General features: G+C 40.8%; 2 protein-coding genes across 2 annotated transcripts in view; both read left to right on the top strand.

Annotated features, from left to right (window-relative positions):
* The window catches only part of LOC121382892 (protein eyes shut homolog), a 33,076-nt gene extending 30,530 nt beyond the window's left edge, over nt 1–2,546 (top strand). The window contains exons 4-6 of the mRNA XM_041512573.1: nt 72–236; nt 935–1,246; nt 2,485–2,546. Of these exons, the coding sequence (XP_041368507.1) occupies nt 72–236; nt 935–1,246; nt 2,485–2,546 (539 nt within the window). The remainder of the gene's footprint in view (nt 1–71; nt 237–934; nt 1,247–2,484) is intronic.
* Nucleotides 2,547–10,335: 7,789 nt separating this feature from the next.
* LOC121382891 (neurogenic locus notch homolog protein 2-like) overlaps nt 10,336–12,600 on the top strand; it is a 62,535-nt gene continuing 60,270 nt past the window's right edge. Inside the window, exons 1-3 of the mRNA XM_041512572.1 lie at nt 10,336–10,478; nt 11,754–11,812; nt 12,306–12,451. Coding sequence (XP_041368506.1) covers nt 10,404–10,478; nt 11,754–11,812; nt 12,306–12,451 — 280 coding nt within the window. The 5' untranslated portion in view covers nt 10,336–10,403. The remainder of the gene's footprint in view (nt 10,479–11,753; nt 11,813–12,305; nt 12,452–12,600) is intronic.

Here is a 12,600-nt window from a genome sequence, read left to right as displayed (position 1 = left end):
AAGGCTTGTTTAGAGAAAAAACTTTCTTCTTTAATACAATTATAAATTAATCAGAGTTTGCTTATTTTTAGTGTCGTTTTGCAAGGAGCTCAAAAAGGCTGCCATGGGCAGGGATATCTGCTCCCTGTACAAGCCGAACGCCACCTGTGTAGGAGACATACTTAGTGGTCAGTTTTGTCAGTGTCCACTAGGGTTCACAGGCTTGTTTTGTCATGAGAGGACATACATAGAAGGTGGTATGTATTTATTAGCTAATCTTATACACTTAGTAACAGCCTTAGTAGTACATCAGACCTTGTCATGAAAAATAAATAAGGGGAGTGATTAATTGCTCCCCATACTAGAGCCTCTATGAGTACTCAGGCACGGGCCGAGTCTAGCAAGACTAGAGTCCATTCACAGGACTTGAGTACCCATGCAAGGAAGAGCACTCTCATTTAATTGTATTTTTTACATCACTTTGCCATTTGCTTGCCACTGCATGGTTATGTTACAAGGCTACGAGACATGAAGGGAAAACACAAGTCGAATGTGCGGAATGCAATATAATGGCATGATTTAGCATCCATGTTCAGCACTGGAATTAAAATCCATAATGTTATTTTTCTTTATTCATTAGTCTAATTTTTATCTAGTGTAAGTGTCGGGTACACGGGTCCGGGTCGAGTTTGCCCCTCGAGTACTCGAGTCCAGTATTTTGGACTAGCAGAGGCAATAGCCCATACCTAAATTATTGGAAGCTGTTTAAGATATTACCATATTGATACCATATATGCTAAGGGGAGATAAATTCCCTGTCCTGGATGAAGGATCCGGCGACAGTCGACACTTGCACCTATCTAAACATGACTGTCTTGAACTATAGTCTCAGTAGGCCCAGTAGGGGACATGTATTTCTTTAGTGGTAGTCTCACAACGTTTGTTTATTCCACAGACCCAACTACCCCATGTGACAGACAAAAACAGCTGTACGACTTTGCCTTGAAAATTCTCAACACATCCTACACATCTGACAGGATTGTAAACTTGCTCAGAATGAACTTCGACTTGAAGGCTGCTTTGCGGCACATACCCATCATCAAACTGCCTGTCCGAAAGTGCACGGCTAACGGGGCATTCGCTCCCATTCAGTGTCAGGTGGACATCGACAACATTTCGCAGAAGACTTGTTTCTGTGCTGAGACCAATGGTGATATACGCGATGGTTACCAGGAAAGCACGACTGAGCCAACCGGTTGCCCAGATGGTAGGATTTGAGGCCAATTAGGTCTTCTCTTAAAGTGTTTTGGTTTTTAAAATATATACAAATGTGGATTATACAAAACAAAAGTATACTTTTAGAAAAGTAAATTAATCTTTGTTTTCTTTTCTTACAATAGATCGATTCTATATGAGAACAAAATAGTTCTTACTAATATACATGTAAAGTGGATTATTATTTTGTCTTCTTCTTCTTCTTCTTATTGTTTTAAAATACAATGAAGCTTTCTTTGCCCAACCTACCAAGATACTAATTGTTTGATTTACATTTACATTTGCTTGTACCTCTTGGACACTTGGACATGTACATTTGTACTAATAGAATCAATCACTGTTGTGAGGTATAGATACGGTAATTCCAACCCGAGGGACAAAACATTTTGTCCTGATGGTTGGAATTGCCTTATCTATACCTGACAACGGTGATTGATTCTTGTTCTTGCCCTTTTAATTACAGTAACAAAACATTAATTTTATAATATAGTCCACCTTATGCAACAATATAAAAATATAACAACTTAACAATAAATATAAAGTTGAAAATATTAATTTGTTTAAATATTTTTTAAACTATGATACAACGTGAAATGGCAAACAGAATTTTGAAAACCAAGAGTTATGATGTCAATCATTGTAAAACATGAGTTATATGACATCACACATATATAGAAATCACCCAGCACCAGGGTGCTAGACAGATTTGTCTAGCACCATGCAAAAGCTGGCTAATTCAGTCCAGTGGGCAAGAAATATATATATATATATATATATATATATATATATATATATATATATATATATATATATACCATGTAAACTGTCCTTGATATCCTGACAATACCTTGATAATATTGGCTAGAACATGTATATATATATATATACCATGTAAACTGTCCTTGATATCCTGACAATACCTTGATGATATTGGCTAGAACATGTATATATATATATATACCATGTAAACTGTCCTTGATATCCTGACAATACCTTGATGATATTGGCTAGAACATGTATATATATATATATATACCATGTAAACTGTCCTTGATATCCTGACAATACCTTGATAATATTGGCTAGAACATGTATATATATATATATACCATGTAAACTGTCCTTGATATCCTGACAATACCTTGATGATATTGGCTAGAACATGTATACTGACATGTACTTAAATGTGTATATTAGTACATTGAAGTGGATTTATTCTGACTTTGACAGAAAACACAAAAGCCGGATGTGTGACAAGAAATGCTGTTCTAATGTGGAGTTCGTACACCTGACATGTAGCTATCTTGCTGGGAGGAATGTACCACAATGATATCCATTTGTGACTTGGACAAACATAACATGCTGTTCTAATGGAAATGTGGCCATGTGTTCATGAAGCCTCAGAGTAAGTACACCTGAGACATGTCAGCATTCTTTAATCTTACCACTCAATGTAGCCTGGGACTTTAACAGAACTGTAAACTATATATTGTTGTACCACACTTGGAGTGGTGGAGGACTTGAGACAAGATTGTTAGGTCGCTGGCCATGTATATTTGAAGAAAGATCTTGATCCAAACTATAAGATTGTTGTGTAATTTGGTGAAATGTAGCTTAATGGTGGAGGACTTGTCTCAGATCCTGTTGTAAACTATATCAGAGTTTGTTAGGTCCCCGGCTTGAGTGTTGAGATGTCCTTAGTGGTGGAGGACTTGTCTCAGATCCTGTTGTAAACTATATAGGTCCCAGGCTTGAGTGGTGATAGTTTGGAGGACTTGTTAATCCTGTTGTTCTATAGGCTTGGAGTGGTGAGATGTAGCTTAGTGGAGGACTTGTCTCAGATCCTGTTGTAAACTATATCAGTTTGTTGTCTCAGATCCTGGTGGTTGTAAACTATATCATATAAGTCCCAGGCTTGAGTGGTGATTAGGTGGATCCCAGCTTGAGTGTAGTAAGATGTGCTTAGAGCACTTGTAGCTTAGCTTAGTGGTGGAGACTTGTCTCAGATCCTGTTGTAAACTATATCAGTTTTGGTTCCCAGCTTGAGTGGGAGATGTAGCTTAGTGGTGGAGGACTTTTCTCAGACTCCTGTTGTAAACTATATCAGATTGTTAGGTCCCAGGCTTGAGTGGTGAGATGTAGCTTAGTGGTGGAGGACTTGTCTCAGATCCTGTTGTAAACTATATCAGATTGTTAGGTCGCTGGCTTGAGTGGTGAGATGTAGCTTAGTGGTGGAGGACTTGTCTCAGATCCTGTTGTAAACTATATCAGATTGTTAGGTCCCCGGCTTGAGTGGTGAGATGTAGCTTAGTGGTGGAGGACTTGTCTCAGATCCTGTTGTAAACTATATCAGATTGTTAGGTCCCCGGCTTGAGTGTTGAGATGTAGCTTAGTGGTGGAGGACTTGTCTCAGATCCTGTTGTAAACTATATCAGATTGTTAGGTCCCAGGCTTGAGTGGTGAGATGTAGCTTAGTGGTGGAGGACTTGTCTCAGATCCTGTTGTAAACTATATCAGTTTGTTAGGTCCCAGGCTTGAGTGGTGAGATGTAGCTTAGTGGTGGAGGACTTGTCTCAGATCCTGTTGTAAACTATATCAGTTTGTTAAGTCCCAGACTTGAGTGATGAGATGTAGCTTAGTGGTGGATCACTCGTCTCAAACCCAAATGTTGTAAACTATATCAGTTTGTTAAGTACCAGGCTTGAGTGGTGAGATGTAGCTTAGTGGTGGATCACTCGTCTCAAACCCAAATGTTGTAAACTATATCAGTTTGTTAAGTACCAGGCTATGGTAGTAAGATGTAGCTTAGTGTTGGAGCACTTGTCTCAGATCCTGCTGTAAACTATATCAGTTTGTTAAGTCCCAGGCTTGAGTGGTGAGATGTAGCTTAGTGGTGGAGGACTTGTCTCAGATCCTGTTGTAAACTATATCAGTTTGTTAGGTCCCAGGCTTGAGTGGTGAGATGTAGCTTAGTGGTGGAGGACTTGTCTCAGATCCTGTTGTAAACTATATCAGATTGTTAGGTCCCAGGCTTGAGTGGTGAGATGTAGCTTAGTGGTGGAGGACTTGTCTCAGATCCTGTTGTAAACTATATCAGATTGTTAGGTCCCTGGCTTGAGTGGTGAGATGTAGCTTAGTGGTGGAGGACTTGTCTCAGATCCTGTTGTAAACTATATCAGATTGTTAGGTCCCCGGCTTGAGTGGTGAGATGTAGCTTAGTGGTGGAGGACTTGTCTCAGATCCTGTTGTAAACTATATCAGATTGTTAGGTCCCAGGCTTGAGTGGTGAGATGTAGCTTAGTGGTGGAGGACTTGTCTCAGATCCTGTTGTAAACTATATCAGATTGTTAGGTCCCAGGCTTGAGTGGTGAGATGTAGCTTAGTGGTGGAGGACTTGTCTCAGATCCTGTTGTAAACTATATCAGTTTGTTAGGTCCCAGGCTTGAGTGGTGAGATGTAGCTTAGTGGTGGAGGACTTGTCTCAGATCCTGTTGTAAACTATATCAGTTTGTTAAGTCCCAGACTTGAGTGATGAGATGTAGCTTAGTGGTGGATCACTCGTCTCAAACCCAAATGTTGTAAACTATATCAGTTTGTTAAGTACCAGGCTATGGTAGTAAGATGTAGCTTAGTGTTGGAGCACTTGTCTCAGATCCTGTTGTAAAAATATCAGTTTGTTAAGTACCAGGCTTGAGTGGTGAGATGTAGCTTAGTGGTGGAGGACTTGTCTCAGATCCTGTTGTAAACTATATCAGATTGTTAGGTCCCCGGCTTGAGTGGTGAGATGTAGCTTAGTGGTGGAGGACTTGTCTCAGATCCTGTTGTAAACTATATCAGATTGTTAGGTCCCAGGCTTGAGTGGTGAGATGTAGCTTAGTGGTGGAGGACTTGTCTCAGATCCTGTTGTAAACTATATCAGATTGTTAGGTCCCAGGCTTGAGTGGTGAGATGTAGCTTAGTGGTGGAGGACTTGTCTCAGATCCTGTTGTAAACTATATCAGATTGTTAGGTCCCAGGCTTGAGTGGTGAGATGTAGCTTAGTGGTGGAGGACTTGTCTCAGATCCTGTTGTAAACTATATCAGATTGTTAGGTCCCAGGCTTGAGTGGTGAGATGTAGCTTAGTGGTGGAGGACTTGTCTCAGATCCTGTTGTAAACTATATCAGATTGTTAGGTCCCAGGCTTGAGTGGTGAGATGTAGCTTAGTGGTGGAGGACTTGTCTCAGATCCTGTTGTAAACTATATCAGATTGTTAGGTCCCAGGCTTGAGTGGTGAGATGTAGCTTAGTGGTGGAGGACTTGTCTCAGATCCTGTTGTAAACTATATCAGTTTGTTAGGTCCCAGGCTTGAGTGGTGAGATGTAGCTTAGTGGTGGAGGACTTGTCTCAGATCCTGTTGTAAACTATATCAGTTTGTTAAGTCCCAGACTTGAGTGATGAGATGTAGCTTAGTGGTGGATCACTCGTCTCAAACCCAAATGTTGTAAACTATATCAGTTTGTTAAGTACCAGGCTATGGTAGTAAGATGTAGCTTAGTGTTGGAGGACTTGTCTCAGATCCTGTTGTAAAAAATATCAGTTTGTTAAGTACCAGGCTTGAGTGGTGAGATGTAGCTTAGTGGTGGAGGACTTGTCTCAGATCCTGTTGTAAACTATATCAGATTGTTAGGTCCCCGGCTTGAGTGGTGAGATGTAGCTTAGTGGTGGAGGACTTGTCTCAGATCCTGTTGTAAACTATATCAGATTGTTAGGTCCCCGGCTTGAGTGGTGAGATGTAGCTTAGTGGTGGAGGACTTGTCTCAGATCCTGTTGTAAACTATATCAGATTGTTAGGTCCCAGGCTTGAGTGGTGAGATGTAGCTTAGTGGTGGAGGACTTGTCTCAGATCCTGTTGTAAACTATATCAGTTTGTTAGGTCCCAGGCTTGAGTGGTGAGATGTAGCTTAGTGGTGGAGGACTTGTCTCAGATCCTGTTGTAAACTATATCAGTTTGTTAAGTCCCAGACTTGAGTGATGAGATGTAGCTTAGTGGTGGATCACTCGTCTCAAACCCAAATGTTGTAAACTATATCAGTTTGTTAAGTACCAGGCTATGGTAGTAAGATGTAGCTTAGTGTTGGAGCACTTGTCTCAGATCCTGTTGTAAAAAATATCAGTTTGTTAAGTACCAGGCTTGAGTGGTGAGATGTAGCTTAGTGGTGGAGGACTTGTCTCAGATCCTGTTGTAAACTATATCAGATTGTTAGGTCCCCGGCTTGAGTGGTGAGATGTAGCTTAGTGGTGGAGGACTTGTCTCAGATCCTGTTGTAAACTATATCAGATTGTTATGTCCCAGGCTTGAGTGGTGAGATGTAGCTTAGTGGTGGAGGACTTGTCTCAGATCCTGTTGTAAACTATATCAGTTTGTTAGGTCCCAGGCTTGAGTGGTGAGATGTAGCTTAGTGGTGGAGGACTTGTCTCAGATCCTGTTGTAAACTATATCAGTTTGTTAAGTCCCAGGCTTGAGTGGTGAGATGTAGCTTAGTGGTGGAGGACTTGTCTCAGATCCTGTTGTAAACTATATCAGTTTGTTAAGTCCCAGGCTTGAGTGGTGAGATGTAGCTTAGTGGTGGAGGACTTGTCTCAGATCCTGTTGTAAACTATATCAGATTGTTAGGTCCCAGGCTTGAGTGGTGAGATGTAGCTTAGTGGTGGAGGACTTGTCTCAGATCCTGTTGTAAACTATATCAGTTTGTTAGGTCCCAGGCTTGAGTGGTGAGATGTAGCTTAGTGGTGGAGGACTTGTCTCAGATCCTGTTGTAAACTATATCAGTTTGTTAGGTCCCAGGCTTGAGTGGTGAGATGTAGCTTAGTGGTGGAGGACTTGTCTCAGATCCTGTTGTAAACTATATCAGTTTGTTAAGTCCCAGACTTGAGTGATGAGATGTAGCTTAGTGGTGGATCACTTGTCTCAGATCCTGTTGTAAACTATATCAGTTTGTTAAGTCCCAGGCTTGAGTAGTGAGATGTAGCTTAGTGGTGGAGCACTTGTCTCAGATCCTGTTGTAAACTATATCAGTTTGTTAAGTCCCAGGCTTGAGTGGTGAGATGTAGCTTAGTGGTGGAACACTTGTCTCAGATCCATGTGTGACAAACTATATCAGTTTGTTAGGTCCCAGGCTTGAGTGGTGAGATGTAGCTTAGTGGTGGAGGACTTGTCTCAGATCCTGTTGTAAACTATATCAGATTGTTAGGTCCCAGGCTTGAGTGGTGAGATGTAGCTTAGTGGTGGAGGACTTGTCTCAGATCCTGTTGTAAACTATATCAGATTGTTAGGTCCCAGGCTTGAGTGGTGAGATGTAGCTTAGTGGTGGAGGACTTGTCTCAGATCCTGTTGTAAACTATATCAGATTGTTAGGTCCCAGGCTTGAGTGGTGAGATGTAGCTTAGTGGTGGAGGACTTGTCTCAGATCCTGTTGTAAACTATATCAGATTGTTAGGTCCCAGGCTTGAGTGGTGAGATGTAGCTTAGTGGTGGAGGACTTGTCTCAGATCCTGTTGTAAACTATATCAGTTTGTTAAGTCCCAGGCTTGAGTGGTGAGATGTAGCTTAGTGGTGGAGGACTTGTCTCAGATCCTGTTGTAAACTATATCAGTTTGTTAAGTCCCAGGCTTGAGTGGTGAGATGTAGCTTAGTGGTGGAGGACTTGTCTCAGATCCTGTTGTAAACTATATCAGATTGTTAAGTCCCAGGCTTGAGTGGTGAGATGTAGCTTAGTGGTGGAGGACTTGTCTCAGATCCTGTTGTAAACTATATCAGATTGTTAGGTCCCAGGCTTGAGTGGTGAGATGTAGCTTAGTGGTGGAGGACTTGTCTCAGATCCTGTTGTAAACTATATCAGATTGTTAGGTCCCAGGCTTGAGTGGTGAGATGTAGCTTAGTGGTGGAGGACTTGTCTCAGATCCTGTTGTAAACTATATCAGATTGTTAGGTCCCAGGCTTGAGTGGTGAGATGTAGCTTAGTGGTGGAGGACTTGTCTCAGATCCTGTTGTAAACTATATCAGATTGTTAGGTCCCAGGCTTGAGTGGTGAGATGTAGCTTAGTGGTGGAGGACTTGTCTCAGATCCTGTTGTAAACTATATCAGTTTGTTAGGTCCCAGGCTTGAGTGGTGAGATGTAGCTTAGTGGTGGAGGACTTGTCTCAGATCCTGTTGTAAACTATATCAGTTTGTTAAGTCCCAGGCTTGAGTAGTGAGATGTAGCTTAGTGGTGGATCACTGTCTCAAATCCTGTTGTAAACTATATCAGTTTGTTAAGTCCCAGGCTTGAGTGGTGAGATGTAGCTTAGTGGTGGAGGACTTGTCTCAGATCCTGTTGTAAACTATATCAGTTTGTTAAGTCCCAGGCTTGAGTGGTGAGATGTAGCTTAGTGGTGGAGGACTTGTCTCAGATCCTGTTGTAAACTATATCAGTTTGTTAGGTCCCAGGCTTGAGTGGTGAGATGTAGCTTAGTGGTGGAGGACTTGTCTCAGATCCTGTTGTAAACTATATCAGATTGTTAGGTCCCAGACTTGCTTGAGTGGTGAGATGTAGCTTAGTGGTGGAGGACTTGTCTCAGATCCTGTTGTAAACTATATCAGATTGTTAGGTCCCAGGCTTGAGTGGTGAGATGTAGCTTAGTGGTGGAGGACTTGTCTCAGATCCTGTTGTAAACTATATCAGATTGTTAGGTCCCAGGCTTGAGTGGTGAGATGTAGCTTAGTGGTGGAGGACTTGTCTCAGATCCTGTTGTAAACTATATCAGTTTGTTAGGTCCCAGGCTTGAGTGGTGAGATGTAGCTTAGTGGTGGAGGACTTGTCTCAGATCCTGTTGTAAACTATATCAGTTTGTTAGGTCCCAGGCTTGAGTGGTGAGATGTAGCTTAGTGGTGGAGGACTTGTCTCAGATCCTGTTGTAAACTATATCAGTTTGTTAAGTCCCAGACTTGAGTGATGAGATGTAGCTTAGTGGTGGATCACTCGTCTCAAACCCAAATGTTGTAAACTATATCAGTTTGTTAAGTACCAGGCTTGAGTGGTGAGATGTAGCTTAGTGGTGGATCACTCGTCTCAAACCCAAATGTTGTAAACTATATCAGTTTGTTAAGTACCAGGCTATGGTAGTAAGATGTAGCTTAGTGTTGGAGCACTTGTCTCAGATCCTGTTGTAAAAAATATCAGACTTGAGTGGTGAGATGTAGCTTAGTGGTGGAAGACTTGTCTCAGATCCATGTGTGACAAACTATATCAGTTTGTTAATTCCTAGTCTTGAGTGGTGAGATGTACCTGTAGCTTAGTGGTGGAACACTTGTCTCAGACCCCTGTGAGATAACAAACATCAGTTTGTTAAGTCCTAGGCATGAGTGGTGAGATGTACCTGTAGCTTAGTGGTGGAGCACTTGTCTCAGACCCCTGTGTGATAACAAACATCAGTTTGTTAAGTCCCAGGCTTGAGTGGTGAAATGTAGCTTAGTGGTGGAGCACTTGTCTTAGATCCAAGTGTTGTAAAAAAAATATCAAAAATGGATCTATTAGTGAAAAATTAGTCATAATGTTTAAAAACTAGGGTTTGTCACTTTAAAGCTTCCGATCATTTATTGTTTAAGATGAAATTAAGTCAGTTAAATTGTGTTTGTGCAATGTTTGTGCAATGTCTGTGCAATGTCTGTGCAATGTTTGTGCAATGTAGCGCAATCGTAGCCTTGGGCCAGGAAGTAGCTCAATGGTAAAGTGCTCGCTTGATGTGCAGTTTGGTCTGGGACCGATCCCCGTCGGTGGACCCATTGGGCTATTTTTCATTCCAGCCAGTGCACCACGATTGGTATATCAAATGCTGTGGCATATGCTATCCTGTCTGTGGGATGGTACATATAAAAGATTCCTTGCTACTAATGGAAAACTGTAGCAGCTTTCCTCTCTAAGATATATGTAAAAATTACCCAAGGTTTGACAACCAGTAGCTGATGATTAATAAATCTAGCAGTGTGATTAAACAAAACAAACTTTAACTAATGGAGTCGTAGCCTCATGCATGTCATTGATGTTTTTGCTTGACATGATGGCCTGGTGTTTGGTATTTCAGAGGCTCATGCGACTGCGGTAATCACTGGTCTGGTTGTGAGGCTGAACATGCAGTGGAAGATTGACTACAGCATCAGTTCATCATACCTCCACACGAGTCTCGTCAAGAACCTTACAGCCGCAGTAAGTCCAGTCTTACTATTGTACACTGACAGGGGCAGAGTCGGAGAAGTTTTCTACACCCAGGGTTAAAGTTAAAAAAGGGCACCAATAAACACTAATGCAAGCTATTCCAATGTCCATAAATTAGCATGCATGATACATAACCAGTTTTCTTCAGAAACATAAATGATGACCAGGTTATTACACTGTACCTCGCTTCCACTACAAATAAAGAACATTATCATATGCATACATTATTCAGTGCATTTTTGAGACACATGGACCGGATGCAGCCTAGTGGTAAAGTGCTCACTTGATGCGTGGTCGGTCTGTGATTGATCTCCATCGCTGGGCCCATTGGGCTAATATTTGGTCCAACCAGTGCACCACAACTGGTATATCAAAGGCTGTGGTATGTTCTCTTCTATCTGTGGGATGGTGTATACAGTAAAATCCCTTGCTATGAATGGAGATATGTAGTGGTTTTCCTATCTAAGACTATACGTCAAAATTACAAAATCTTTGACATCCAACAGCCGATGATTAATAAATCAATGTGCTCTAGTGGTGTCATTAAACAAAATAAACGTTAACCTTTTTGAGACACAGTTTCAATACATGGGGTATGTTTCCCCAGTCTATTTGTATGTGTGAATTTAGCTTTTTATTTCACTCATCAACATATCTCAGTAATGTAAACAGAAATGTATGTTGAGAACATCTCATAACTTGAAAACAAGGAAATAATATGACCAGTGTCACATTCTGCTCTCTCTCTCTCTCTCTCTCTCTCTCTCATGGGAGACAACTGCTCTGCTCTAAAATCTTGTGTATTCTCTCTCTCTCTCTCTCTCTCTCTCTCTGTCTCTGTCTCTCTCTCTCTCTCTCTCTCTCTCTCTCTCTCTCTCTCTCTCTCTCTCTGTGTCTCTCTCTCTCTCTCTCTCTCTCTCTGTGTCTCTGTCTCTCTCTCTCTCTCTCTCTCTCTCTCTCTCTCTCTCTATGTGTCTCTGTCTCTCTCTCTCTCTCTCTCTCTCTCTGTCTCTCTCTCTCTCTCTCTCTCTCTCTCTCTCTCTCTCTCTCTCTCTCTCTCTCTCTCTCTCTCTCTGTCTCTCTCTCTCTCTCTGTCTCTCTCTCTCTCTCTCTCTCTCTCTCTCTCTCTCTCTCTCTCTCTCTCTCTCTCTCTCTCTCTCTCTCTCTCTCTCTCTCTCTCTCTCTCTCTCATATGCACTCTTTGTCTCTATAAACAGACTGACTGACAAACAAGATATCAAAGTTTTCTGTTGTATTATTTTTCAGTTGAATCACAAATTCTCTGCATTAGATGATTTTACCACTGTAGCAAATATTGAAATTAGGTAAGTGGTATAATAAAATACATATATACTTACACCAGGAACGTAACATATGGTAAATATTTTACTCACATGTTTGTCAAAATATTTACTTCTTTGAAAAACTTTTGAGGGAAACAATATAATGACTTTCACTGAAGGAGATTTTAAATTTTTTAGTTAATATATAATGTTAGTTATGTTTAAACTTGCCGTGTGGTCTTTTGTCAACCAGTCAAAAGTAAATATTGCAATCCTATTCAATTTTATGTTTAAAACTACTTACTATAGGTGCATGTCAGTGCATAATAGATGACTGTGTAACAATGATAGATGTGAACAAACTGTGAGCATCTTGCTTTATTTAAGTGGGTTTTTTTGTCCTCTTCTAACTTCAGCACACTTAATTTGCACCTCAGTTTGTTTGTGAATGGTTTATTGTTAATTTAAATGTGTATGATGTTTATACAACGCACACTTGTTGTACATGCTGATTATGAACTTGGTTATATTTCAGACAAGGGTCAGTTCTTGTCTGGTTTGAAGCCCAGTTTGACTCAGAGCTTTCTACTGAAACAAAAATGAAGGTTATGCAGACTGTGTCCAAAATGAAAGCATCTGGTCTGACTGTTGGTGGAGTGCATTATTCTTCAGCAGATATAGGTAGATATACACATAGAAATTATTTAAGCACCACCTAATTTTGACTGAGTCAAAAAACAAACAAAAAAACCCCAAAAACTAAGTTGTTAAAAATCTCAGCTATAAAAAATTTGAATTTTGAATTTTTTTTTTTAAATTAGGCCTATATA

Source organism: Gigantopelta aegis, chromosome 10 (assembly GCF_016097555.1).
Source record: "Gigantopelta aegis isolate Gae_Host chromosome 10, Gae_host_genome, whole genome shotgun sequence".
Taxonomy (NCBI): domain Eukaryota; kingdom Metazoa; phylum Mollusca; class Gastropoda; order Neomphalida; family Peltospiridae; genus Gigantopelta; species Gigantopelta aegis.
The sequence above is the reverse complement of the archived record's forward strand: the minus strand, read 5'-3'. Positions and strand labels throughout refer to the sequence as shown.